At 44.3% G+C, this 25,078-nt stretch overlaps 1 protein-coding gene across 1 annotated transcript; it reads right to left on the reverse strand.

Moving 5' to 3' along the window:
- Positions 1–112: 112 nt before the first annotated feature.
- ACTG2 (actin gamma 2, smooth muscle) lies at positions 113–25,078 on the reverse strand. The gene is made up of 10 exons (XM_036752951.1): positions 25,056–25,078; positions 24,057–24,164; positions 14,536–14,698; positions 12,284–12,412; positions 10,772–10,882; positions 8,558–8,642; positions 6,611–6,772; positions 3,583–3,774; positions 1,575–1,756; positions 113–349 (listed from the first exon to the last, which is right to left on the reverse strand). The coding sequence occupies exons 3-10, from the start codon at positions 14,659–14,661 to the stop codon at positions 206–208; spliced, it is 1,131 nt and encodes a 376-aa protein (XP_036608846.1). The 5' UTR covers positions 14,662–14,698; positions 24,057–24,164; positions 25,056–25,078; the 3' UTR covers positions 113–205.

Genomic DNA, 25,078 nt, shown 5'->3' on the forward strand with positions numbered 1-25,078 from the left:
TCCAGCTCTAAATCCAATGATTCTATGTCCTGCAGAGTAAATTGGTCTTCATTGCCACTGACATTCAAGCCAAAGGCATTACACGGGGAAAGAAGAGGCCCATACAGAGAGATAAGGCTTGCGAACTTTAATGCATTGGGATCAGCAACAGAGCAGAGGGTGCAGGAGAAAGAGCAGCGCCAAGGAGGCCCAATGGACCCAATCCTTAGAAACATTTTCTGTGGACAATGGAAGGCCCAGCCTCATCATACTCTGGTTTGCTGATCCACATCTGCTGGAAGGTAGAGAGAGAGGCAAGGATGGAGCCCCCAATCCAAACCGAATACTTGCGCTCAGGGGGAGCAATGATCTGTGAAGAACAAAGGGGAAATGTGATGGTTGGGGTGGGAAAGGATATGCTGATATCTCATTGGGCTTCCCAGAATTCTTCCTAAGGAGTGAGATCCCACGCTAAGACAGTCAAGACTGAACCTTAGAGGTGTCATGGAATGCCCTTGCCTGAAAGAATCTTCCTATGATTCTTAGAGGTCATCTATTCAAACTCCCTTCATTTTACATAGGAGGGAACTGGCATCCAGGAAGTAAAGTCACTTGCCTAAGGTCACATAGTTAGTGAGTGTCAGAGTCAGGTTTTGTACTCAGGTTCTATGGCTCCAAATACAATGTTCTTTCCAGAATAGCCCATGGCCTCTTAGAGGTAGACAGCTCTGACTGGGAGGAGCTGCCTACTGGTGTTTGAAGATATGGGATGGCACATCCAAGGCCCAGATTCTTTAGTTTCTGAGCTTAGGCCATGCCAGTCTCACCCTCTGGGCAACTCTGTTTACTGTTCTGTTAATGCCTTCTGGATTCCAAATCCAGTACTCCATCCACCATGCCATGATGCCATAATTCCTCTTTCTGTCTCTCTCTGTCCTCTCCACAGTTTTACACATCCACCATGCCATGATGCCATAATTCCTCTTTCTGTCTCTCTCTGTCTCTCCACAGTTTTACACACACACACACACACACACACACACACACACTTATTTATACTCTTCACAAAATCTTTATTCAAAGAGCATTCATTGCCTGTTGGAAAAAAAAAAGAACAAAACCCAAAACATAAAACCCTCAGCACCTCACAACGGCCTTTGGATAGGTTAATAAATGTTCCTAGAATGCCAATGGCCATGCTTACAACAGAACCCCAACTGACCATTTCAGTCAGTCACTAGGCAATTTATTCAGTGTTTACCATGTGCAAGGAATTGTGTAAGGTGCTGAAGATACAAATATGAAATCGAGAAAGTCTTTTTCGTCATAAAACACACTCTACTACTTGTAATAAGCAACCTCCCTCCCCAAATATTTGCCTAAATCTAAACATCTCCTTCCTCACTCTCACTAGGCATTGGCAAAATGTTGATGGAGTAGCCATAGTAACTGGGAAGACCCTTCACTCTTGAAGCATTGATTTGGATCAGAGCTGAGGAGTGAGAGGAGGGCATAGGAAGGACTGTCCAGGGACCAGAATACAGTGAGTTTTTCTATTCAGGGCTTGGAACCAAGGGAGCTGGGAAAAGACCCACCTTGATCTTCATGGTGCTGGGGGCCAGGGCTGTGATCTCCTTCTGCATCCTGTCTGCAATTCCAGGGTACATGGTGGTCCCACCAGAGAGGACGTTGTTGGCATACAAGTCCTTCCGGATGTCAATGTCACATTTCATGATGGAATTGTAAGTTGTTTCATGAATGCCTGCAGACTCCATACCTATGGCACACAATAGCCTTTAGTTAGCACCTTGGATAACATCATTCACCAAGATTTTCCTATTTTTATTAAGGGTAGTCCCATCCTTTCTGTCACCTAGTTTTGAAATCTCAGACTCCTTCCTGACTCTTGACTCTATCTTACCACAATTCCCATATGCATTCAGTTACAAAGTCTTGTCAACCCTATCTCTATAAAATCTCCTACATTTCTCCTCTTCTCTATTGCTCTCTAGTCCAGTTCAGAGAGTTGTCACTTCTCTTTTTGATGATCATAACAAGCTCCTAGTCAGTCTCCCTCCCTCTAGTCTTTCCTCCTTTCCAATTCAGCCTTTGCAAAGGTACCAAAATCATCTTAATACTCAAGTCTGCCTATGGCACTTCCTGCTCAAGAATCTTCAGTGGCTCTCAGTGACCTCTAGGATAAAACACAAAATCCTTTGTTTCGCATTCAAGGCCTTTCCAATCTCACTCCAGCCAATTTTCCAGGTTTATATATTCCAGTTTTATAATTTCCCTTTAGTATTTATTATTAGACTGTTAGCTCCTCAAGGGCAGGGACTATCTTTTTCCTTTCTTTGCTTCCCTAGACCTTAGCACAGTACCTGGCACATAGTAAGCATTTAATAAATGTTTATTGACTGACTTTATGCACTCTGTTTTAGCCACACTGGCCCGCTCGCTTTTCTACCAATTCCACACTCTTTCTTCCATCTCTATGGCTTTTCACATTCTGTCATCCTCTGTCCTGTCCCCAAGTCCCATGCCTGGAATGCACTACCTCTTCATCTCTCTATCTTAGAATCTGGAGTTGCCTTCAAGGCTAATCCCAGATTCCTCTGCCTTTAGAAAGCCTTCCCTGATACCCTCAGTCACTAGTGTTTTCTCCCTCCTAAAATTATTTTGTATTTGTTTATCTGTTTAGACATTACATATGCTCTCTCCTTCCTCACTCCACACAAGAAATGTAAGTTCTTGGAAGGCAGGGATCCTTTCTCCGTTTGTTTTTATACCACCAGGCCTATCAGAATGCTCTGCAGAGACCGGTTGCTTAATAAATGTCTGCTGAATGGAATCAAATATTGTTAGTTAATTCTTAACAAAGCTCCATCTTATCTCCCTACCTTGAATTGTAAGCTTTAGGAGGGAAGGGACTTTGTCTTATCTTCTTATGTGCTCACCATTTTACCTTGCTCATGGTAGGTACTCAATTGGTGTCTGTTAATTGATGAATTGATTGGCCCAGAGAGCTGCTAGTCCAAGAGATGGATTTTTGAGTACTTTCTGTATTATACAACTGACTTAACTCCTGGATATTCATTTCCTATTCCTGGGGTTGGTTTTCTGAATTATCCTCACTCTTCTTTGAGAGATAGTTTCAGTATTCTAAGATAATTGGGGCTTAGCCATATTAGAAAGTAGCTTATTCCAAGGTCTCCCAAAAGGAAGTTAGCCTTCCAAGTTCTTCCTCTTTCGTTCACCATCTGCTTCTCCACACAGTAGTTAATGTATAGTTGAAGGAGCATTGGACTAAGAGTTGAGAAATTTGTGTCTACAACCACCTTCTTCAATTACTGAACTGGGTGACCTCTGTGGAAAAAGTCACTCCCTCTTGCTGGTTCTCAATTTCTTCATGGGTAAAATGAGTGTTGGATGAGAGGACCTATAAGGTCCTTTCTGGCTTTAAATCCTATAATTATCAGAGTAGAAGTTATCTAGGCTATAGGATTAGATTCCCCTTTTCATATGTGAATAATTCAGTCTTCCTCTCTGCAACCCACCCCCTGCGTGGTCCCTTCCACACTTCTCTATCTTGCAGGGTCTCACCAATGAAGGAAGGCTGGAAGAGGGTTTCTGGGCAGCGGAAGCGCTCATTGCCAATGGTGATGACCTGACCATCAGGTAGCTCATAGCTCTTCTCCAGGGAGGAAGAGGTGGCAGCTGTGGCCATCTCATTCTCAAAGTCCAGGGCCACATAGCACAGTTTCTCCTTGATGTCTCTTACGATTTCACGTTCAGCTGATGGGAGAATCAAAATGAGAGGGGACAGAGGGATCACTTTTTCTAGTCTTCAAGTTCATTCTGGGACCTGTGGGACACTTACTATGAATCCCATCAATTACTTAACATTAGAGTCATAATGAAATTGTGTAATATGTCAATGTCATTATCGTTGTCAATCATGAAATCATGGACAAAATGATTTCCAATCTCATTTGTCTTTGCCATCCCAAAAGATTAAAGTTGAGATCCCAAGAAAAAAAATTCCAAAGACTTTCTCCCTCATAATTATCACCTAATTTCCCTCAGAAAACTCTGGGGGGATGGACTCCTTTCACTAGTGGTATGTAGGAGCTGCTTGGGTGCTAGCCATTGTCAAATCTACATTTATGCTGAGTAGCTAGCTGCCTCGATGGTATTATTTGAAAGAGGCCAGGAAGGCCCTTCTCAAAACTCTCCCCTGCCTAAGAATGAGGCCTATATTTTAGCTGTGGCCAATGTCTCTGAACTGTTTTTGCTCTTCTACCCCGATCTCTTTCAAGGGAGGGCTTTTATTTGGGGGAGTGACAGTGACAGTGATAACAAAAAAAAGGAGAGAAAAAAATGGTACCAGTGAAACATTAAAAGCTCTATAGAAGAGCAGAAGGAAGCTCCTCAGGGAGCACACAGAAGTAGGGCATCACTGGTATTGCCATGGGAAATTTCACATATACTTAAAAAAATGAATCAGTGCATGATAGAGACTCCTAGTATCATAAAAAACCCACTTTTCCTGTCAGGATACATTCATATTTGTTGACATTTGTGATATTTATAATAATGAAAAAGTAAATAAATTTTGAGGGCAGGAAAATATCTCTAGCACTGATGTCTAAAACATCATCTTTAATGTTTTTGACCTGTAGGTTATGGCTCCTTCCCTTCTCAAGAGATTCTTTAAGTCTTTATCTGGCATTAATATCTTGGTGTGAGTTGGTTTATCAGATTTCTCCTTGCAGCTAACACAGGAACACAAGCTTGAATTTGGGGGGATGGGGTGGGACAGGGAAGGGATCCAGATCATGAGACACTGCCCATTGAGGGCAGGGAGAAGACAAAATGAAGTCACAGGGCAAGTGGAGAAGAAGAGGAGCAAGGTGCTGATCATGAACTTCACCTATTTCAATATGGTCTCTTAAGAGCCAAATGTTTCCCTATTTCTCTTTGATCTCCTTCCCTTCCCCACTTCCTCAAAGGCATCCCCAAAGGCTGCAGGACTCAGTGCATTGGTAATTCAGGTGGGACTTTTTTTACTGTTTTTTTATGCAGTCCTTAGACATCATTGATTGACTAGAATGTCATCTGATAAACCAGAACTTAAGCACATACCATTGGTTCTGGTCTTAGCAACTCCCCTTAAGGCCCTGAGTGCTTCACTCCCATATTGGTTTAGCACCTAGTAATTAGGGGTTTGGGGCCTACTTAGGAGCAAAGATCTAATCAGACCTCCCTTCCTTGGCCCTACCTGGAGCCCCACTTGAAGCCTATTCAAATGGGTGGGAAAGATCTTCTTACTTACTGATTGCCTTTAAATTCTCAGGTCACCAGTTATAAACCCTTTGGGCCTAACGTACCCCATCTGTGACTATTAAAATCCTTCTCTTCACTGGAAACAAAGAAAGTGTCCATCAGTTAGGGAATGGGTGAACCAACTATGATATCAGAATGTTATTTTTCAGAAAGAAATGATGAAAAAGATTTGAGAGAACATGGTTAGACATTAAAGAATTATAGAATTTGAGAGGTGGAAAGAACCTTAGTGGTAATCTATCTAGGTTAGTGTAGTCAGGAAAGAATCCCCGCTATAACACAGACAGCAAGTGGTTGATCAGCCTCTACTTGGAAGGCTCCAAGGAGGGAGAGTCTGCTCTCACTGGAAGCACACCGTTCTGCATTGGGACAGCCCTCATTGTTAGGAAGTCTTCCCTGACATCAAACCAAAGTCTGTGCCTTCAGAATGTCCCTATATTTACTCTTGGTTCTTGTCCTCTTGAAGGTGTATTTCCTATCCCCACCCTAGTCTTCTTTTCTCTTGGCTAAACCTGCCCACTTTCTCCAATCATTTCTTACATGGCATGGACTCAAGGCCTTTCTGCAGCCTGGTTGCCCTCCCCTGGATGCTTTTATCAATGCTTTTCTTAAATCCAGATGCCCATAAATGAATACAGTACTTCAGAGAAGGTCTGATGAGAGCAGAGGACTATTCCTGGAAGCTCAGCCTCTCCTAGTGAAGCCCAAGATTGGATTAGCTTTAGTACTGGCCACATCCCACTGCTGAGTTCCATTGAGCTTGTGGTCCTCTAAGACCCCTAGATCCTTTTCAGAATAACTACTGTCTATCTATGCCTCTTGCAGTTTACATGTGTGAAGTTGTTTTTTATATCTAAGTGAAATATTTTATATTTATCCCTTGTAAAACCTGTATAAATCAATGCAGAGGCAAGGAAGCAGAGCCAGAAGAAAAATGTACAAAATGATCCTAAGAACATGAGTGAAAACAACATTAAAAGGATTCCAGAGTCTGAGTAATTTTAATGAACAATCTTAGTTCAGGAGATCAGCTAGTGAAAGACATATCTGTCTTCTCAGCCAAGAGGTAGGTGACTGGGATAAAGACTGTTACATTCATCATCATATAATAACACTATCAGTTGTTTTTTTCTTATTTGCTTTTTTTGTTATGAGAGAGGTCAATTTGTGGTTGGGTTAGAGAAAATGACAATGATGCAAAAATAAACTTTAAAAAGCAGTCCTGCTTATTTATCATCTCCCTAAAGCCTTCACTGAATCTCCCTCTTCTCCCCATCCCCCATACCTGTAGTCACAAAGGAGTAGCCTCTTTCTGTGAGGATCTTCATGAGGTAGTCAGTGAGATCCCTGCCAGCCAGATCCAGACGCATGATGGCGTGAGGCAGGGCATAGCCTTCATAGATGGGCACGTTGTGGGTGACCCCATCTCCTGAGTCCAGGACAATGCCTGTGAACAAGGGAAATGGGATCCATGAAACTCTCTTTAGCACTTTCCCCCAATTATCTCCCTGTGATCAATCATTGTATGACTCCTGGACTCCTGACTCTCATCCTGATCTCCAGTTCCCTCAGCTGTAAAATGAAGGGGTTACATGAAATGATATCTGAAGTCCCACCCAGCTCTAACCTGTGGTCCACATGAATCCTTTTAACACCAGTGATTCAGTTGATATGGGTTCTCCTTCCAGCAGCTTTGATGCCTCACCCCATGACCCAAGTAGCCTGATCTTCATGAGTTCACATAAGCATATGCACACACACAGGACGTACACACAAACACTCATACACTATGACAACTACACCTTTGACTATGGCTACAGGTATTGCTTGTCTCACACGTGTTGTGGTGTAAAGGACAAGTGATCAGAAAGGGAGGTGGGTCAGTCATGTGATAAGAGTGAGGGGTAATAATAACAGCTAACATATGGCACTTTAAAGTTTGTATAGGGCTTTTCACATATCCACTCCCTTAATCCCTGCAACAACCTTGGGAGGTAGGTGAAATTATTATAGCCGTTTTCCAGAAAAGGACATTGAGACTAAGAGAAATTCAATGACATGCCAAAGATCACACAGCTGATTAATCGTCTGAGGCGAGATTTGAACTTGGGATTTGAGACACCAAGCCCAGGACTCTGTCTATTATGCCACATAGTTACTGTACAGATGGACAGCTGATGTGCTCCATGGTGTCTTCCAGGATGTAAAAAGATTCAAATGGGAAAAGGCTTTCAGCATGTCAGTTTGATGTTCTGGGAAAGATTCTAGGAAGAGCATAGAGGAGGATCATCCAGGCTGAGAAGCCAAGAGATGGGTAACCATCTGCAGTGAGGGAGCCAGTGCCCACAAAGCACAACTCCATGGACACATTGTAATGTTCTCATCACTTTATATTAAGAATCATAGCAGGATTCTCAGAGGCTCCAATATTACGACAATAATAACAACTCTCGTTTCTGCTCTGCTCTGAGGTTCCAAAAGGGCTTTCCTCAGCACTGTCCTGGGGAGCAGGAGGTAAAAAGATGAGTTTTCCCCTTTGGCTGGTTATCCCTTGTACAAATTTGTATAAATCTGCAGAGAGAAGGAAGCAGCTCCTGGAATACTGCAATCGTCTCTCATCTCTCTTGTGTAAGGCACACAGTAGGTACATGTCTCCCCCTCCTCCATACTTCCTCTACTGTGTCTACCTTCTTGCTCATTAGGATGTCCACCAGAGGGTGAGCTGGTCTAAGGGAAGGGGAGGAGACCAGAATAAACATGTTCCTTAGAATTCAGAGAATCAGTGAACTAGAAGGGAACTTAGAAAGCATATGACAAAGGAGGAAACTGAGGCCCAGGGGTTGACCCTTCTCAGTCATTTGTTGAAAGGCAAGAGTGAGGAAGAGCTGAAAGCCTTGGTCAAACTTGGAGGGTTGGGTTTCTCTGTGTCCTTACATGGATCACAAATTTTCTCTAATCCTTATTATTGCAGAGTTAACTGAAACACCAGCAAGAGAGCCTGGCTCTCCTACTAGATTGTAAACCAGTCCCTACATCATAGATTAGGAGCAAACAGTTCAACATGAGTCTCGTTGTCAAGTCTAGTCTTCCAACCAAGTGAGGAGAATCTCCTCTCGAGGAGCTCAGATTTACCTCTCCCCTCTCTATCTGCTGTCTTTTCTTTCTCCTTCCCCTCTTCCCTCACCCCCCAAGTTCATGGCACCACAAGGGCAGGGAAGTCAATGCAACTTACCAGTGGTACGGCCAGAGGCATAGAGAGACAGAACAGCTTGGATAGCAACATACATGGCAGGGACATTGAAGGTTTCAAACATGATCTGAAATGTGGACAGGAGGCAGAAAGTCAATTTAATTCAATATACATTTCTTAAACACCTACTGTGTGCCTGGTGCTCTTCTTGGGATATAAAGACAAAGCCCCAAACTGCCCCTGATGTCTAAGAGCTTATGTTGTCCTGAGCAGATACAAAATGGAGATAGACCACAAGGATGATGGAGAATGAAGAGGAAGCAAAGAAGAGGAGGTGAGGGGAAAGAGGAGAAGAAGAGAAGAGGAAGAGAAGGGGCAGAAGAGGAAGAAGAGGTGGAGAGGAAGGAGAGGAAAAGGAGGAGAGGAGAGGTGAGGAGAAGAGGAAGAGAAAGGGCAGGAAAGGAAGAAGAGGAGGAGGGGAAGGAGAGGAAAAGGAGAGGAGAGGTAAGGAGAAGAGGAAGAGAAGGGGCAGAAGAGGAAGAAGAGGAGGAAGGGAAAGAAAGGAAAAGAAGGAGAGGAGAGGTGAGGAGAAGAAGAAGAGAAAGGGAAGAAGAGGAAGAAGAGGAGGAGGGGAAGGAGAGGGAAAGGAGAGGAGAGGTGAGGAGAAGAAGAAGAGAAAGGGAAGAAGAGGAAGAAGAGGAGGAGGGGAAGGAGAGGGAAAGGAGAGGAGAGGTAAGGGGAAGAGGAAGAGAAGGGGCAGAAGAGGAAGAAGAGGAGGAAGGGAAAGAAAGGAAAAGAAGGAGAGGAGAGGTGAGGAGAAGAAGAAGAGAAAGGGAAGACGAGGAAGAAGAGGAGGAGGGGAAGGAGAGGAAAAGGAGGAGAGGAGAGGTGAGGAGAAGAGGAAGAGAAAGGGCAGGAAAGGAAGAAGAGGAGGAGGGGAAGGAGAGGAAAAGGAGAGGAGAGGTAAGGAGAAGAGGAAGAGAAGGGGCAGAAGAGGAGGAAGAAAAGGAGAAGGAGAAAGAGGGGAAAGGGGCAATAATAACAGAAGGGACCAAGGGAGGTTTCTTTTAAGATGTGGCACTTGAGCTGAGCCTTGAAGGAAGGCAAGGACTTCGAGAGGAGGAAAGGCTTTCTAGGTATGGGGGAAAGCTTGAATGAATGCATGGAGGTTAGAGATGGAACCCTGACTGGGGAGCATAGCTAATAAACCAGTTTGGCTGAAGTGGAGAGTGTGAGAAGTTTCTATCAAATAAGGCAAGTGGAAGCCAGACAGTAGAGAGCCTTAAATGACAACCTTGGTTATCTTTTGTCTTGTTCACTGCTAACAGTTTTTGAGAATGGTAGGGATTTGGCCACATTTATGCCTCAGAAAGATCATTCTGGAAGTTGTGCAGAAGATTGGGTGGGATTGGAGAGGAATAGAATGGAAGAAGAAAGATCAGTTAGGAGTCACCATTGAGGTAAGAGGGGATGAAAGCCTTACCGAGGGTGATGAGTATAGGAGTGCAGAGAAGGGGGCAGTGCAAGAGGCACATGGAGTTAGAATGGACGAGACCTGATTGATTGGCTCTGGGGAGTGAGGGAGAGGGAAGATGGAGGCTGATTCCAAAGTTGAGAATCTGGGTGACAGGCAGATGGGGGTGCCCACAAACGAAGTAGGGAAGGTTGGAAGAGGGACAGGTTTAGGGGGAAAGCAAATGAGCTTTGTTTGGGTCATACTGAGTTTGAAATGTTTATGGGACATCCAGGAGCAGATGTTAAGCAGACATTTCATGACAGATGTTGGCAGCCAGGAAGAAAGTTTAGAGATGGGTGTATGGATCTGAATGTAATCTGCATAGAGATGAAGGATGTGGGTGGGTTCTCCAATTACCAATGAAGATCAAACCCCCATCTTAGCAGGTGGTTTCATGAGTTCTTTGGCCATCAGTTGGTGACCAACTCTAATATGGACACCCAGTATCACCGGGCTCAGGTCTTCTCCATTCCCACCTTAACAGGACCTGCCACACCTTACAGTCCACTGATAAAGCCTTCTGAAAAAAATGTGTAAATGTGTGTGTGTGTGTGTGTGTGTGTGTGTGTGTGTGTGTGTTGTGTCAGAGAGGGAGGAGAGAGAAAGAGGGACAGAGAGAGAGAAGGGGAGAGAGACAGAGACAGACAGAGACACAGAGACACAGAGACAGATATGACTTAGATGAGTATTCATGATGGCACCTAAGCATTCCCCATTTTTGCTCTCCCTCCCCCTCTTACTTGGGTCATCTTCTCCCGGTTTGCCTTAGGGTTTAGAGGGGCCTCAGTCAGCAGGGTGGGGTGTTCCTCTGGTGCTACCCGCAGTTCATTGTAGAAAGAGTGGTGCCAGATCTAGGAGAGACAGAAGTCACTTTCAACAAGCAAGCAGGCTCCAACTAAATCAGAGGATTCAGGGCAGAAATGCAGTGACAATGCTGCAGTCCATGCAAAGATGAAGCCCAGAACAGAGCTGAGACCCTGGGACCTGCTTCTCCCAGCTCTGACATCCCCTGTTCTATGTTCTAAGACCCTCCTATCTATGATATTCTTTGTTTTATGGTCATTTTGAACTCTGCTCTTCTATGTTCTAGGTCCAAAGGTCTCTGTCAGCTCTGAGTTTCTGTGTTTTAAGTCCTAAGGTCACTACCACCTCTGACATTTTATGTTTTATGTCTTAAGGTCTCTTCCGGCCCTGATATTCTCTGTTCTAAGTTCTAAGGCTCCTTTCAGCTCTGCCATTCTGTGTTCCACGCTCGAAGATACAGTTCAGTAATGATGTTCTATAGTTTAAGATTCCTCCCAGCTCTCACATTCTATATAGTGAGTTCTCTTCCAGCTTTGTCTCTATTTCCTAGTTCCTTTCATCCAGGTAGCGCAGTGCATAGAGATCTGGACCTGGAGTCAGGAATACCTGAATTCAAATCTGGCTGAAGACACCTCCTAGTTGACTGACCCTAGGCAAGTCACTTTGCCTTTGTTTGCCTCAGTTTCCCCGTCTGTAAAGTGGGGATAATAATAGCACCTATTTCTGAAGGCTGTGAGAATCAAATGAGGTAATAATTATGAAGCCCTTGGCACAGTGTCTGGCACACAGTAAGCTCCATATAAGTGTTAGACATTATTGTTGTTGTTTGTCATTATATTTAGTGTTCTGTTTCTTCCCATTCTTATTCTATGTTCTAAGGTCCCATCCAGCTATTATGTTTTATATTTGATGTTCTAAAGTGCTTGCATGGTCTGATAGTCTATATTCTAAGATTCTTATCAGGTCTGACATTTTATGTTCTCTGTCCAAGGTTCTCTCAATTCTAACATTCTAGGTTCCAAAGTGTCATCCAGTTCTGACATTTAAAAAATTAGGTGACCTGGGACCATGATTTCTGGGGTCTATTCTTATAGTTAAATAGATCCTTGGCTTGAACTAAATCCTCTCTTCTTTCTGTGTACGAGTTTCTTCTTCTACAAAATGGGGAGAGTGGAGCCTGATGAAGAGATCTGGGGCCAGAGAGCTCTGAACTATTCAGAAGCAGACACAGGGTCAGGACAACATGCCTTCACAACTAATGTGAAAATATGCTTGGTAGGAATGTATATAGAGAGGCTATATCGGATTGCATGCCCTCTTGGGGTGGGGGAAGGGGAGGGAGGGGAAGAAAATTTAAAATTTATGGAAATGAATGTTGAAAATTAAAAGTAAATAAATCAACTTATTTAAAAAACCACCACTGCCTTCAGGAGAAGTGGCCCCAGTACCTTCTCCATGTCATCCCAGTTGGTGATGATCCCGTGCTCAATGGGGTACTTGAGGGTCAGGATACCCCTCTTGCTCTGGGCCTCATCCCCCACGTAGCTGTCTTTTTGGCCCATTCCTACCATCACACCCTGTAACCCAAAGAAGAGAGAAAGAGTTAGACAAAGATGGAAAATGAAGCCTCCTCATAAAGACAATAGGCTTCCTTCCAAGCAGACCTACAGCAGCACTCAGTCTAGAAGTTAAGACCAAGCCCTTTCATGCTTTGCATTCTTCTCTAATTGTTCATTTGTTTTATTCAGATCCAACTAGCAGCACTATTAATTCCTCAAGGGCATGAGAGCTTCCACAGTCCCTGAATCCCAGATCTCTGAGTTGAAGGAGCTTTGGCAGCTCATTGGTTAATACAAGGAGGAAGGGAGAGGAAGGAGGATCTTCTCTGCACTCTGCCAAGTGATGGGTCATCCAGGCTCTTCTAGGATCCCCTCCCCACCCAAAGCAGACCAGTCTGTTTTCAAACAGTTCTCAGTCTCTGGCTGTGTCCCTCAGGCATTAGCTGAAATCTCCCCCTGCAGCTTCCCCACAGAGCTCCTGGCTCTGCTCCCTGGGGACAAAAAGAACAAACTGGATCTCTCTTCCACATGGCAGCCCCAAGAATACTTGAAGACAGTTATCTTGTCTCCTCTAGTTTTCTCTTCTTGATGTTAAAGCTCCCCAGTTCTTTCATTTGATTTTTCTATGGCACCATCTGAGCTGCCCTTCTCTGGACGTTGTCCAGCTTGTCAATATCCTTCCTAAAATAATTAGGCAGTAATTTGGTTCCAGAGAATTGAAGCAATCTCTGGTAGTTGAATTTTATACTCATATATGCCTCTTACATTCTAGGTTCTAGGTTCTCTTCCAGCTCTGTGTTCTCTAGTTCCTTCCAGCTAGGTAGCACAGCATGTTCTATCGAACACCATGCCTGGAGTCAGGAAGACCTGAGTTCAAAGTTGGCCTGAGACTCTTACTAGCTGTGTGAACCTGGGCAAGTCACTTAACCTCTGTTTTTCTCTGTTTCATTATCTTTAAAATGGGGATAATAATAGCTGTACCTCCCAGGGTTGCTGTAAAGATCAAATGAGATAATTCTAAAGTGCTTAGCACAGTGCCTGGCATATAAATGTCAGCCATTACTGTCATCATCAGCATCAGCAGCATCGTCATCATCATCCTTGATCATGGCTATCCTCTGCTCAAAACCAAGAAGGCTTCAATGGTTAAAACAAACCCAATCTATGCAATGACGATCTTAGTCCTGGAGAAGAGATTAGGAAACACTCCTTTTCTTTTTCATTGGAGAGGTGAGGGGCTATGGATGTGGAGTGCTGCATATGCTGTTGGATGAAGTCATTGTGTAGGTTGGGTTTATTTAATTGAGAGGGGTAGAACCAGCAATGACTGTGATAGAAGAATAAAGGTCATCAATACAACTTAAAAAAAAAGCATTAGCTATTCTTCATTGCCTATCAAACTACCAAATAAAAAAGGTTCAGAACCCCTAATCCCATATGAGTCCAATGATTGGGATCTCTCCTCCTCCTCCTCCTCCTTACCATGCTTGGCTCATTTTGACATGAAGTCTCATCTGTCACAGATATAATCATCATAATAGAACCCAACATTTCTTCAGTTCTTTATGCTGTTTAATTCATGTCTTCTCAAACCTGATGGTGTTTTACCCAACCAAGAATCGGAAGCAAGGCCTCCAATCCCAGCTTGGCATGAACATTGCTCTGATCTTGGGCAAGTAACTTATCTCTGAGCTTCAGTAAAATGAAAGAGTTGGACCACATAGCCCTGAAGGGTTAAGTGACTTGCCCAGGGTCACACAGCTAGTGAGTGTCTGAGACCACATTTGAACTCAGATGAGTCTTCCTGACCCCAGGCTTGGTCTGTGCCCCTAGCTGCCCATAGCACAGGGAACTCCCTCTACCAATTCAGGCTGGCATCTTCTACAGCTTAGTAGTCATTGAGTTGCCCAGATCATGGAGAGGTTGAGTGATTTGCCAAGGGTTCCACAGCCTGTATAGAGCAGAGGTGGGATTTGAACCCAGGTTTTCCTGACTCCAAGGCTGGCTCTCTATCCACTACTCCAAACTAGTTGCCTAGTATTAGTTAATGGGAGGAGGGAGTTATAGGATCTTCCCTCATCCCTCCACATTTAATATTCAACCCCTCCAAAGCGGTGACAGACAAATATTTGGACACTGACCTGATGTCTTGGGCGACCCACGATGGAAGGGAAAACTGCCCGGGGTGCATCGTCCCCAGCAAAGCCCGCCTTGCAGAGGCCAGAGCCATTGTCACACACGAGCGCAGTGGTCTCCTCTTCACACATGATGGGACTGGATGAGCAGGTTAGAGGACAGCAGCACCTAGGAGAACGCCAGGGAGATCTGTGGTCAGAAATCCTCAAATCCAAACCCAGGGTTTCAGACAGAGCAAGAAGTCTTGGCCTCTTGTCCCCACCCACCCTAAGATCAGTTTCCCTATGGTCAGGAACTCTGTCTAGTGTTCAGAGGAAAAGGGCCATGCTAGAGGAGAATAGGCCCAGAGTCAGGTTTCTGAGACCTTAGGGCATTCAACTTTTCTCTTCCACAAAAACATGGTAAGATACAAATATTATACCCATTCCACCTTATCTCCCAACAGAATGTAAGTTCTTTGGGAATAGGGATAGTTTTCTTCCTTCCTTCCTTCTGTCCTTCCTTCCTTCTTTCCTTCTTTCTTTCTTTTCTTCTTTCTCTCTTTTCATTCTTTCTCCCTCCCTCCCTTTCTTTCTTTCTTTCCTTCTTTTTCATTCATTCATTCTTTTTTTTTTTTTTGAGGCAGGTGGGTGGTTAGTTGTCAGAGAGCTGGACTTGAACTCAGGAAGATCTGAGTTCAAATCCTGCCTCAGACACTTACCAGTTGTACCACTCTGGGTAAATAACTTCTCTCAGCCTCAGTTTCCTCATCTATAAAATGGGGGATTATAATAGCACTTCTCTGGAAGAGTTTAGAGTATCAAATAAGACAACACAGGTGAAGTGCTTTGCAGACCTTAAAGTGCTATATAAATGGTAGCCATTGTAATTTTGTCTGTTTTTGAATCTCCAGTGTCTAGCACAGTGCCTGGCATATAGAAAGGGCTTAACAAATGCCCACTGAAGACAGGATCCTGGCCATTATAAGGTACAGGAAAGAAAGGAGAGGGGGAAGGAGGGTGGAACAGAAAGAGGATATCTCAACCAATTTCATACGGCATGTTCTCCAGCCTCCTCACTATTCTAGTCACTCTCCTCCCAGCTTATTCCTGAGTGTCAATGTTCCTCCAGGTATGTGGACTGAAACAAACCCCTCCCCCAGAAGAATATAAACCCCTCGAGGACATGGTCTGTCATCTTCATCTTCCCAACTATACACACTGCCTTATATAGAGAAGTTGTGTAATGAGTAGTTGTTAAATGGAATTGACCTTAATGATCTCTCCAACTAATAAAAGTTACACCCCTCCCCCCTAATACTCAGCAGTTGATTTGGACCCCATGGACCCCAAATTCATCTTGGAGACAACCTCGAGATGGTGATGAGTTGTCTGAACTAAGCTGGGCTGGTCCTCAGTTGTCACTGTCTATTGAAGTCAATTTAATTCAGAAGCCAGGTATTAAGCACCTACTGTGTTCTAGGAATTTAGCAAGGCAGTAGAGATACAAATGCAAAAGGGAAACATTCCGTCTTTGAGAAGCTTACACTCTCCTAGGCAGCTATGATATTTTTACAGTCCAATACATACACAAAAGAAATACACATGATTGGGGCTGGGGCTAGGTCTGGGGGAGGCAGTAACAAACAACCAGTGGAATCAGATAAGGAAAAAATGTCTCTTGAATTGAACCTTGAAAGTAGCTTGGGGTTCTAAGAGGCAGAGGTGAGGAGAAATTCCAGGCATGGGGGCAGCTCATGCAAAGCCATGGCAATGGGAGATCACAGCATCATGAGTCTAGAGCTGTAACGCACCTTAGGGACCATGTGAGAAACAGGAGACCCATTTTTGAGAAGTAGGACTGACATATTTAGCAAAGTATTGCAGCATAGTGGACAGCACACTGGAATGGAGTCAGGGAGATTTACATTCAAAGTCTGCTTTTAGATTCTTACTAGATGTAAGAGCAGATCCTATTATCTCTCTGGGCCTCAGTTTCCTCATCTGTAAAATGGATATACTAATACTCACTCCTGCACAAAGCTGTTTTGTGCAGGTTGAAGAGCAAAGGTTAATGCCATTGTTTCCTCCTTTGGAAAAAAAAGCTATGTGGTTAATGCAAATTTGTGTTTATCATTATTGTTATATCAGGGACCAAAGAACATTTTGTTTGGATTCTTGTTGTTGTTTGTCCTCCATCCTCAAGGAGGACCAATGACATCAGGGAGGTGATGTCTTGACTTGCAAGTGAATTGGATTTAAATGAGGCAGGGCTGTTCAAAGTCACTAGCCTCACTCTCCTCCAGAGCCATCTGGCTCCAGTGACAAGACGTAGATTAGTACTCCAATTTGCTAAACATCTACTTTGCACGAGGCATTGTTTTATAGAAGGGCTGTCCAAAATGTGGTCCGTGGGCCACATGTGGCCCCACAGTGCGATGTTGAGGCCTGCTTACTGTTGTACCAGAAGCGAGCGAGACACCACAGAGTATAAGTTTTAAGTGGAGAATTTATTAGCTGGCGGCCACTGGGGTACTGGAACCACAAATCAATGGCCCCGTGTTGGGGTGACAGCTTGGCTTATGTAGGATACGTGGGGGTACAGGGCAGTGGAACAGGAACAAAGGTCCTGGCTGATCAAAAGATTCAGTCAGGTTATCGTACTAGTGGGATAATCTCATTTACATTCCTTGGTGGAGTCATGGAGTCCCAGGGGGTTTTCTAAATGCTGAAGATATCTGAGTCCATTCTTTCTGGGGGTGCTTGTCAGTAGCTAGGGGTTTCTCAGGGGTTCCTAATTTTCCCTGTATTACACTACAAGCATAGAAATTTACATAAATGCTTTAGTAAATGAAGCCAAGCTACAACCACAGAGCTCTCACTAAAATGGCAAATCAAAATATATTGCCTACTGTTTCAATAAAAACCTAAGGTTGGACAGGCCTGTTTTAGAGAGTAAGGATAAAGATTAAAAAAACAACAACAACAATGCCTACCCTCAAGAAGCATAGGGCCTATTAGGGAAGTGACAGCAGAGATAAGATAGGTACATATTGGAGATTGGACAGTGCAACAAAAAGAGCTAAGTAACTTTTCTATCATTCTTGTCATTTGATTTATCATACTCCGTTAGTGGGTTATTGGAATCTCTCACTCTCATTGATTTTATAATTCTTTTTTTGGTAAATTATTCAACTTTGCCTTTATAAATATAGTTGCTACATTTCTGAGTGTGTAAAAGCTCAATAGCTATGTTTTCTCATTATCAATGGTAACTTTCAGTATTACATAAGTTCCTTTTTCATCTCTTGATACTTTTGAGCTTGAATTCAATTTTGTCACATATATCATCAATTCAACTCCATACTTTCTTGAGCTAGCTGTGACATGGCAAATATTGGTTTATGTGCTATCTTCTTGATTCTATGTTCATCTTTGAACATTAAACATATTTCCCATAGTCGATATTTTGCTGGGTTGTCGTAATCTCTGGTGCCTCTCGTACGGTAGTTGCTTACTAAATGCTTGTTGGATTTAATTGAACTGTCTAACCTAAAGTCGGAGGATTTGGGTTTGATGGTGATCTTTGTGGTTATTTGATTGTGACCTTGGGCAAATCACTTAGTTTCCCTTCCTCAGTTTCCTCCTCTGTAAAATGAAGGGTCTTTAAGATCCCTTTCACCTTTAAATCCTATGAGTTAAGTTAAAATGTAAAGAATACAAGAAGAAATCAGACCAAATAACTCTGAGAAGTGAGCAGGGAAAAGATATTTTTAGTTGGAGAAATTAGTCATATACTGTCTAGTCTTGGAGTTAATTTCCTTCCTGACTTTCCTTCCTTAAGAGCCATTTTGGGGTCCTTTCAGAGGCACATAGGCAGGTAGGGTTAACCTGGGCTATGATAATAACAGTGATGATGATAATGATATTTTTAAATGAAAGCAGAAAGAGTCATCAGAAAGGGACGAGGAAGAGAAGAGGATGCTTTGTTGTTCTGTTAAAAATTGAATACTCATTTAATAAATTGTAAATAACTTGGAATTTATTCACAGCTAGGTAGCACAGTGGATAACAACAGTAAGCATTTTATACGGAGCTTTAAGGTTTTCAAAGAGTTGTATGTGTTATCCCAGTTGACTTGGAGTCAGCAAGATGTGAGTTCAAATCCTGCTTCAGATACTTATTCACTCTCTGATTCTGGGCAAGTGACAATCTCTCCCAGCCTCAGTTTCCTTGTCTGCAAAATGTGGATAATAACAGCACCTACCTCCCAGGCTTATTGTGAAGATCAAATAAAATGATGCCTATAAAGCACTTTGCAAACATTACAGTGTTATACAAATGCTAGTTTATTATTATTATTATTATTATTATTATTACATAAGCTCTTTTAAAAAATGTTTTGTTTTTATTGATGGTGAATCAATTTAGAACAGAAAAACTAAAATAAACCAGCCAATGGAAAGATTTGGACTAGATGACAATCTGAGGTTCCTTCTCCCTGAAAAGTTCTGTAATTCTGACCAAAAGTGGTGGACCAAGGGGAGGCAGGGCAAGGGAGATCCTGGCAAGATACCAACCTCTTCAAAACACCTATGAGTGAATGAAACCAATGAACCTCCCATTCATTGCATTGGAGAAACACAGTGTTTAACTTGGAGCTCACTAATGTTCCCAAGAGACACTCAGGTGCTGGCAGCTGATTTGGGGCATGGTGCCTGGATGATTCCTTGTCTGATTTAACCCTTTGTTGTTTACTTCTCCTTTAAAGTAAATGTCTGTGTTCCTGTATTGTGATATTATCTGCTTAAATTGGGCTGTCTGGGAGCAGGTGGAGGAGAGATTCAAAAGGAAATGGGGGCTCAGAAGCAGTGGTTTTAAGTAGCTGATGGACCCAAAGGGGTGCTAGAAACCCTCATGTAGCTCGAGGGGCCATTTTTGCATTGCTACATGGTTAACTCTCCAGCCTTTTGAAATGTGTTCGTTGAGTTAGAGTTGAAGACCAATTTTATGGATGAGAAAATAGAGACACATAATTTGCGTAATGTCACATGGGAGCATTAGAGGCAAAATCTGAACCCAGGTCTTCTGTTTCTAAGCCATGCTCTTTCCACTGCCTTTTCCTTATGAGCAGTCCTGGGAGGTAGGGGCTACTTATCCGCATTTCACATATGAGGAAACTGAGGCAGACAGATGTTAAGTGACTTGCCCAATGTCACACAGCCAGTACATGTCTGAAGGAGGATTTGAACCCATCTAGGTCTCCCTGAATCTGAGATCGGCTCAAACTACACTTCAGGTTGTCTTCTACTCACCATACTGTAGGACTACAAAGTACTTTCTTCGTAGTCACCCTGAGATATTCTGTGCCCCTTGTAGCTCTCAGACTCTATGATTACTTTGCAGAAATAATGACTCTCCTATGTTCCTAGAAAGGACCTCTGAGACCATCTAGCCAACCCCCTCTTCTCATTGGTTGGGAAATTGAAGGAAAGGACTTCCCCAGGGTCACACAAGCTCTTTTATAAAGGGCTGTAGTGAGGAATATGGAATAGTCTTGTTTTGATTGGCTCCAGAGAGCAACACCAGGATCAAGGGAGAGATATTGTAGACAGGCAGAGGGAGGATCAGGAGCTGTCCAAAAGTGGCCTGGGTTACCTCGGCTGTTAGGAACTCCTCCTCTTGTGGAAGCCTTCAGGCCAAGGCTGAGTGATGGTTTGCTGGCTGCCTGTGTATGACTTATTTTTTTTAAAGGCATGGATTGCATTAGATCCTGGCTGCTGAGGTTCCTTCCAATTCTAAGTTTCTGTGACTTGGTGACTGAGAGCCAAGTAACCTCTCTCCCCATCTGGCTGCGCAACACACTCTCTTTGGGCCTTAGGAGTTGGACCAAGTAATCTCTGTTCAGCTCAAGAGCTGGTGATCCTAGAAGTCTTTTCATTTCTGAACCTTGCATCATCTCTGTTCAGCTCAAGAGCTGGTGATCCTAGAAGTCTTTTCATTTCTGAACCTTGCATCATCTACAAACTGCAAGGTTAGATGCCTTTCAAGCTCTCCTAGCCAGGGAGTGCCCTGATGGTACTTTGGTGGAAAGAGCCCTAGGCTCAGAGCCAAGGGAGTCCTGGACAATGGCCAGACTGCCAGTCCTAGAGCTGGGGAAACCTGGGTTCAGATCCAATTACTAGTATTTACCAGCTGTGTGACAATGGGCAAGTTTCTCAGCCCCTCTCATTCTTAGTTTTCTCATGTGTAAAGAGGGGGCAGTTCTCCCCACAATCCCTTTTTCCCAGGGTAATGGTGGGCATCAAATGAGATAATGAATGCAAAGGGCTTTCTAAGTTTCCCGGCTATCCTAGCAATGTTGGTGGTTGTCATTATTATCTCAAGGTTCCTTCTAGTCCAAACAACTTGCCAGTTTTGTAGGTCTGAAGGGTACTCTGCAGATCTAGGTGGTGGAGTACAGGTTGGGTGGGGAGACTGGATTTTTAATTTAATTGGTATAAGGAATTCCCAGGCAAGGAAACTCCCACCAATGCAAGTTGGCATTTTCTTTGCAAAATACCATTTTAGAGAGTTGCCTAGATTATTGAGAAGGGAAATAGCTTGATCAGAGTCACTGTCAGTATATGCTGGGGGTGGGGCTTGAACCCAGCCAGGTCTTCCTAGCTTTGAGGACAGACCTAGATTTGGGCAGTCCTCTATGTTATGTTGCCTCTCCTAGTTCTAAAATACTACAATTAAAGGAAAGGATCTGGACTTTTCTCCTCTTGCCCTGCCCCCCTGATGGTCTTCAGATACATGGGGACCAGTTATATTAATCTATTCACCCTCAGCCAAGAGGAAATCCAAAGGCAGAGGGTCTGTCAGTCCAGCAGCCAAGCCTGAGGCAAACAGAAATCCAGCTTCTGGGAGGGTAACAGAAGCCCAGTCTTTCCCAAACATGGAAATCTTGCTCATCCAAGAGATTATCTAGACAGGACATTTCCTCTGAAGTCCCACATACCACCAGCTATGAACTCATTCAGAACAACTTTCATGTCAGACATGCATAGAGATGAACTATGGGGTTTATTGAAGCCAAGAGTCTGCTGAAACTATGGACCTCTTCTCAGAAGAATGTCTTTAAAAGTATAAAATAAAATTCATGGGATTACAAAAGGAAATAAATTACATTGAAAGCCATTTGTCAAAATAATTTTTTTAGAAAGTTCACAGACCTGATTAAGAAGTCCTGATTCTAGTCTGACCTCTTCATTTTTCAGAAGAGGAAACAGGCCCAGAGAGGCCAGAGAAGGGAAGTGACTTGTTCAAGGTCACACCCATAGTAGATGTGCCAGGATTTGAACCCATCTCTGCTGATTCCAGACAGTGCTCTTTCTACTGTGTCTTATGACCTTCGTCGTATTCCCAGAAAGCCGAGAGGCCTGCCAAGCCATGGGCAGGAGGAACAAAAGGGAGCTCTCCACATCACCCTGTGGCCCCACTCTACGAGGTGGCCTTGGAACGTCCAGTGGCAGCAAGACCCATGGCAGCACTAGCCTTCCCCGTGCCATCACACCCACCAATGAGCTTTGTTCTTGTTGTTTAGTTGTCCTGTCTGACTTTTAGTGACCCATTTTGGGGTTTTCTTGGCAGAGATACTGGACTGGTTTGCCACTTCCTTCTCCAGTTCATTTTACAGATGAGGAAACTGAGGCAAACAGGGTTAAGCAACTTGCCCAGGGTCACACAGCTAGCAAGCGTCTGAGGCCAGGTTTGAATTCAGGACTTCCTGACCCAGGCCCTTTGCTTTCTCTACTATCCCTCAGCTAATGAGAATGGTGGTCTTGAAGCTGAAAACCTTCTGCTCCATGGGATCAGTCAGACCTACGTTTGGATCCTGCCTCTGTTTCTTGCTAGCCATCTGACCCTGAGACCTTAACACCCAAGCCTCAGTTTCCTCATCTCCAAAATGGAGAATATAGTACCATCTATCTCACAGGATCATTGCAAGGCTCAAGGGAAATCACATCTGCCCATTGATTTGCCAACCTTGACATGCTCTGTGAGCATCAGCTGGCATTTCCTTCTAGCCTCCTTGTTCTTGTCACTGTCAGAGGCAGCAGTAAAGAGAGAGCTGGCTCAGCAGCTCTAAGATCTCAGCTCCAGTGTCACCTCTGACCTCTGGGCAAGTCACTGGACCAACTCTTTAAGACTGAAAGCTGTGCTCTGTGGGGGGAAGCTTTCCCACAAGGACTTCCTTTCACCAAGGAAGTCACAGGTCCAGTACAAAATAGTTAGCTCATGGGACCCCAGAGGTCATTGACTCTAGCCTCCTCATTTACCAGGGTGGGGGGTGGTGGTGACTAGCCTGGGATTATACAGCTAATAAGTATCCAAGGTGGGATTCAAACTCAGGTCTTAATGACTCCAAGGCCAGAGTTCTAGTCAATATACCAATGTGCCTCAACTAGCCCAACTCTCATTTTATGGATGGAGAAATGGCAGTACAGAGAGATGTCAATTTCAGAGCTAGGATTTGAACCCAAGTCCCATGACTAAATCCAGTGTTTTTTCCACAGAAAAAAGATTTTAGCATCTTCCAAATGGGCAAGCCCTTCTTCCTATATCTGGTACATATCATGTTTTCCTCCAGAATGATGGGACATGAGGGCATCACAGAATCACACCATCTCAGGCTAGGTGGTGAATTGGTGGAGAGTTCCTTGTCCAATAAAGGGCAGCAAGCCTTCAGTTCATGATGCCTAGGGAGGGGGAGCCCACCATCTCCCAAAGGGAGACCTTGGAGGAGTTCAACCCCTTGTGTGATAGGCACTGAGAAGTACCTGGCAAAGGTTCCCCAGCCAGGTGGGAGCAGAGCCAGGACTGGACCCCACATCCTCTGGGATGGCCTGGCTCTGTCTCACTTGTCTAACACTGTTCCCAGCAGCAGGTTTCCATCCTGGAGCTGCTGTGTGAGTGGCCAGCACTGAGACCTCAGAAGTTATAGAAGTGAGTAAGGCCTTAAAAAGGTAGCTGTCCACAGCACCCTTAAATGTACCTGTCAGAATGCAGGCACTTAATAATGATAATTGACCGAATGACTGAGCCCAAGTCATGAGGAGGGACTGGTGTTGGGGAAAGAGCTATCTGGGTTCAAATCTCATCTCTGTCCCTTGGGGAAAACACTTCACTTCTTGGGGCCTCAGTTTCCTCATCTATAAAGTGAGGAGACTGGCCTAGATGACCTCCGAGTTTTCTCTTCCCTTCCCCCATTCTAAATGCATAATGCAGTGGGGAAAAGTGCTGGACTTGAAGTCCAAGGACCTGGATTCAAATCTTGGTTACCAGCTGCAGGACCTTGGACAAGTCCCCACCCCTTGGGGTTAGTTAGACTCACTTGGCCTTGGAGGTCCCTTCTGACTTTGGAGTCCTGATCCTGTCATTAAAGGTTTAGTGTCACCAAGTCAAATAGCCCAACAAACTCCTACACCCTCCTCCTCCCTCTTTCCCTCCCTCCCTCAGTCCCAGAGGGGACTGGACAGGCGGACGCAGAGAAGGCTACTCACCGAGGTTGCAGGAATTCCTGGCTTCAGGGCCCTGGGTCTGGTGTGTCTTTGCTATAAATACCAGAGCAATAGAAAACTTCAGAGGCGGACCTTCTCCGAGCAGATCCCCTAAAAGGGATAACGTAGGGTGCGTTGGCAGGATTGCCATATAAGGTGTTTTAGTTCAATATATTGACCTGGGGAGGGGACGCAGGGGAGTTGAGTGAATTATTCCTTTAAAAATGTATGCAAAAGGACTGGGGGGTGGGGCAAGCCCCTGGTGCTGCTAGCTTTGTTCCTTTCCAGCCCTGCTTTCATAAACAAGCAGAGCACAAGTCCTTATAAGCTGCCTTATGCAAGGACCCAGAAGTGTCTCCAAGTTACTGTAAGAAAAAGCTACCAAGAATGGCAGTCTGCTAGAGCCTCCATTCCACAGCCCTCAGGGCTCAGTACCTGTAGCACCCCCCTCCCCAGTCTGGGCCTGCCCCAGTGGGAGCTTGGAGCTAGAGGATGGGGAAAGAAAAGAGGCTTCCCTAAAGAGGGAGGAGAAGGAATGCAGGCCTCCATTGACACGATCCCCAGGGACCAGCCAGCTACAAGCACAGAGGAGGGGGAGTGCAGCCCTGGGAGAGATATTCACAGAGCCCTCACCCATACTTCCCCACTTGATACAGACCTCCGGTCAGTCATTAGTGTTAGTAAATGGCAGTGGCCTTAAGACAAGGGACCAGAGGATCACAGATGGAGCGCTGGAGGGGAGCTTCAGGGCCATACCCCTCATTTTACAGCTGAGGAAATTGAGACCTAGTGAAGTTAAGAGACTTGCTCAAGGACATATAAGTAGCAAATATGAGAGTCAGTGACTGTGCCATGCTGAGCCTTCCTGTGCCCTTCATCCATAGGTCTTGAGGCAAGGAAAGGATCATCCAGCCCAACCACAGCCAGAGAAAGGAAATGAGTTGTCTAAGGTCACACTAGCAGCAAGTGGCACGGCCCAGATTCAAACCCCATGTCTCTTACCATTGCATGAAAGTTATCTGTGG

The sequence above is a fragment of the Trichosurus vulpecula genome, chromosome 3 (genome assembly GCF_011100635.1).
Source record: "Trichosurus vulpecula isolate mTriVul1 chromosome 3, mTriVul1.pri, whole genome shotgun sequence".
NCBI lineage: Eukaryota > Metazoa > Chordata > Mammalia > Diprotodontia > Phalangeridae > Trichosurus > Trichosurus vulpecula.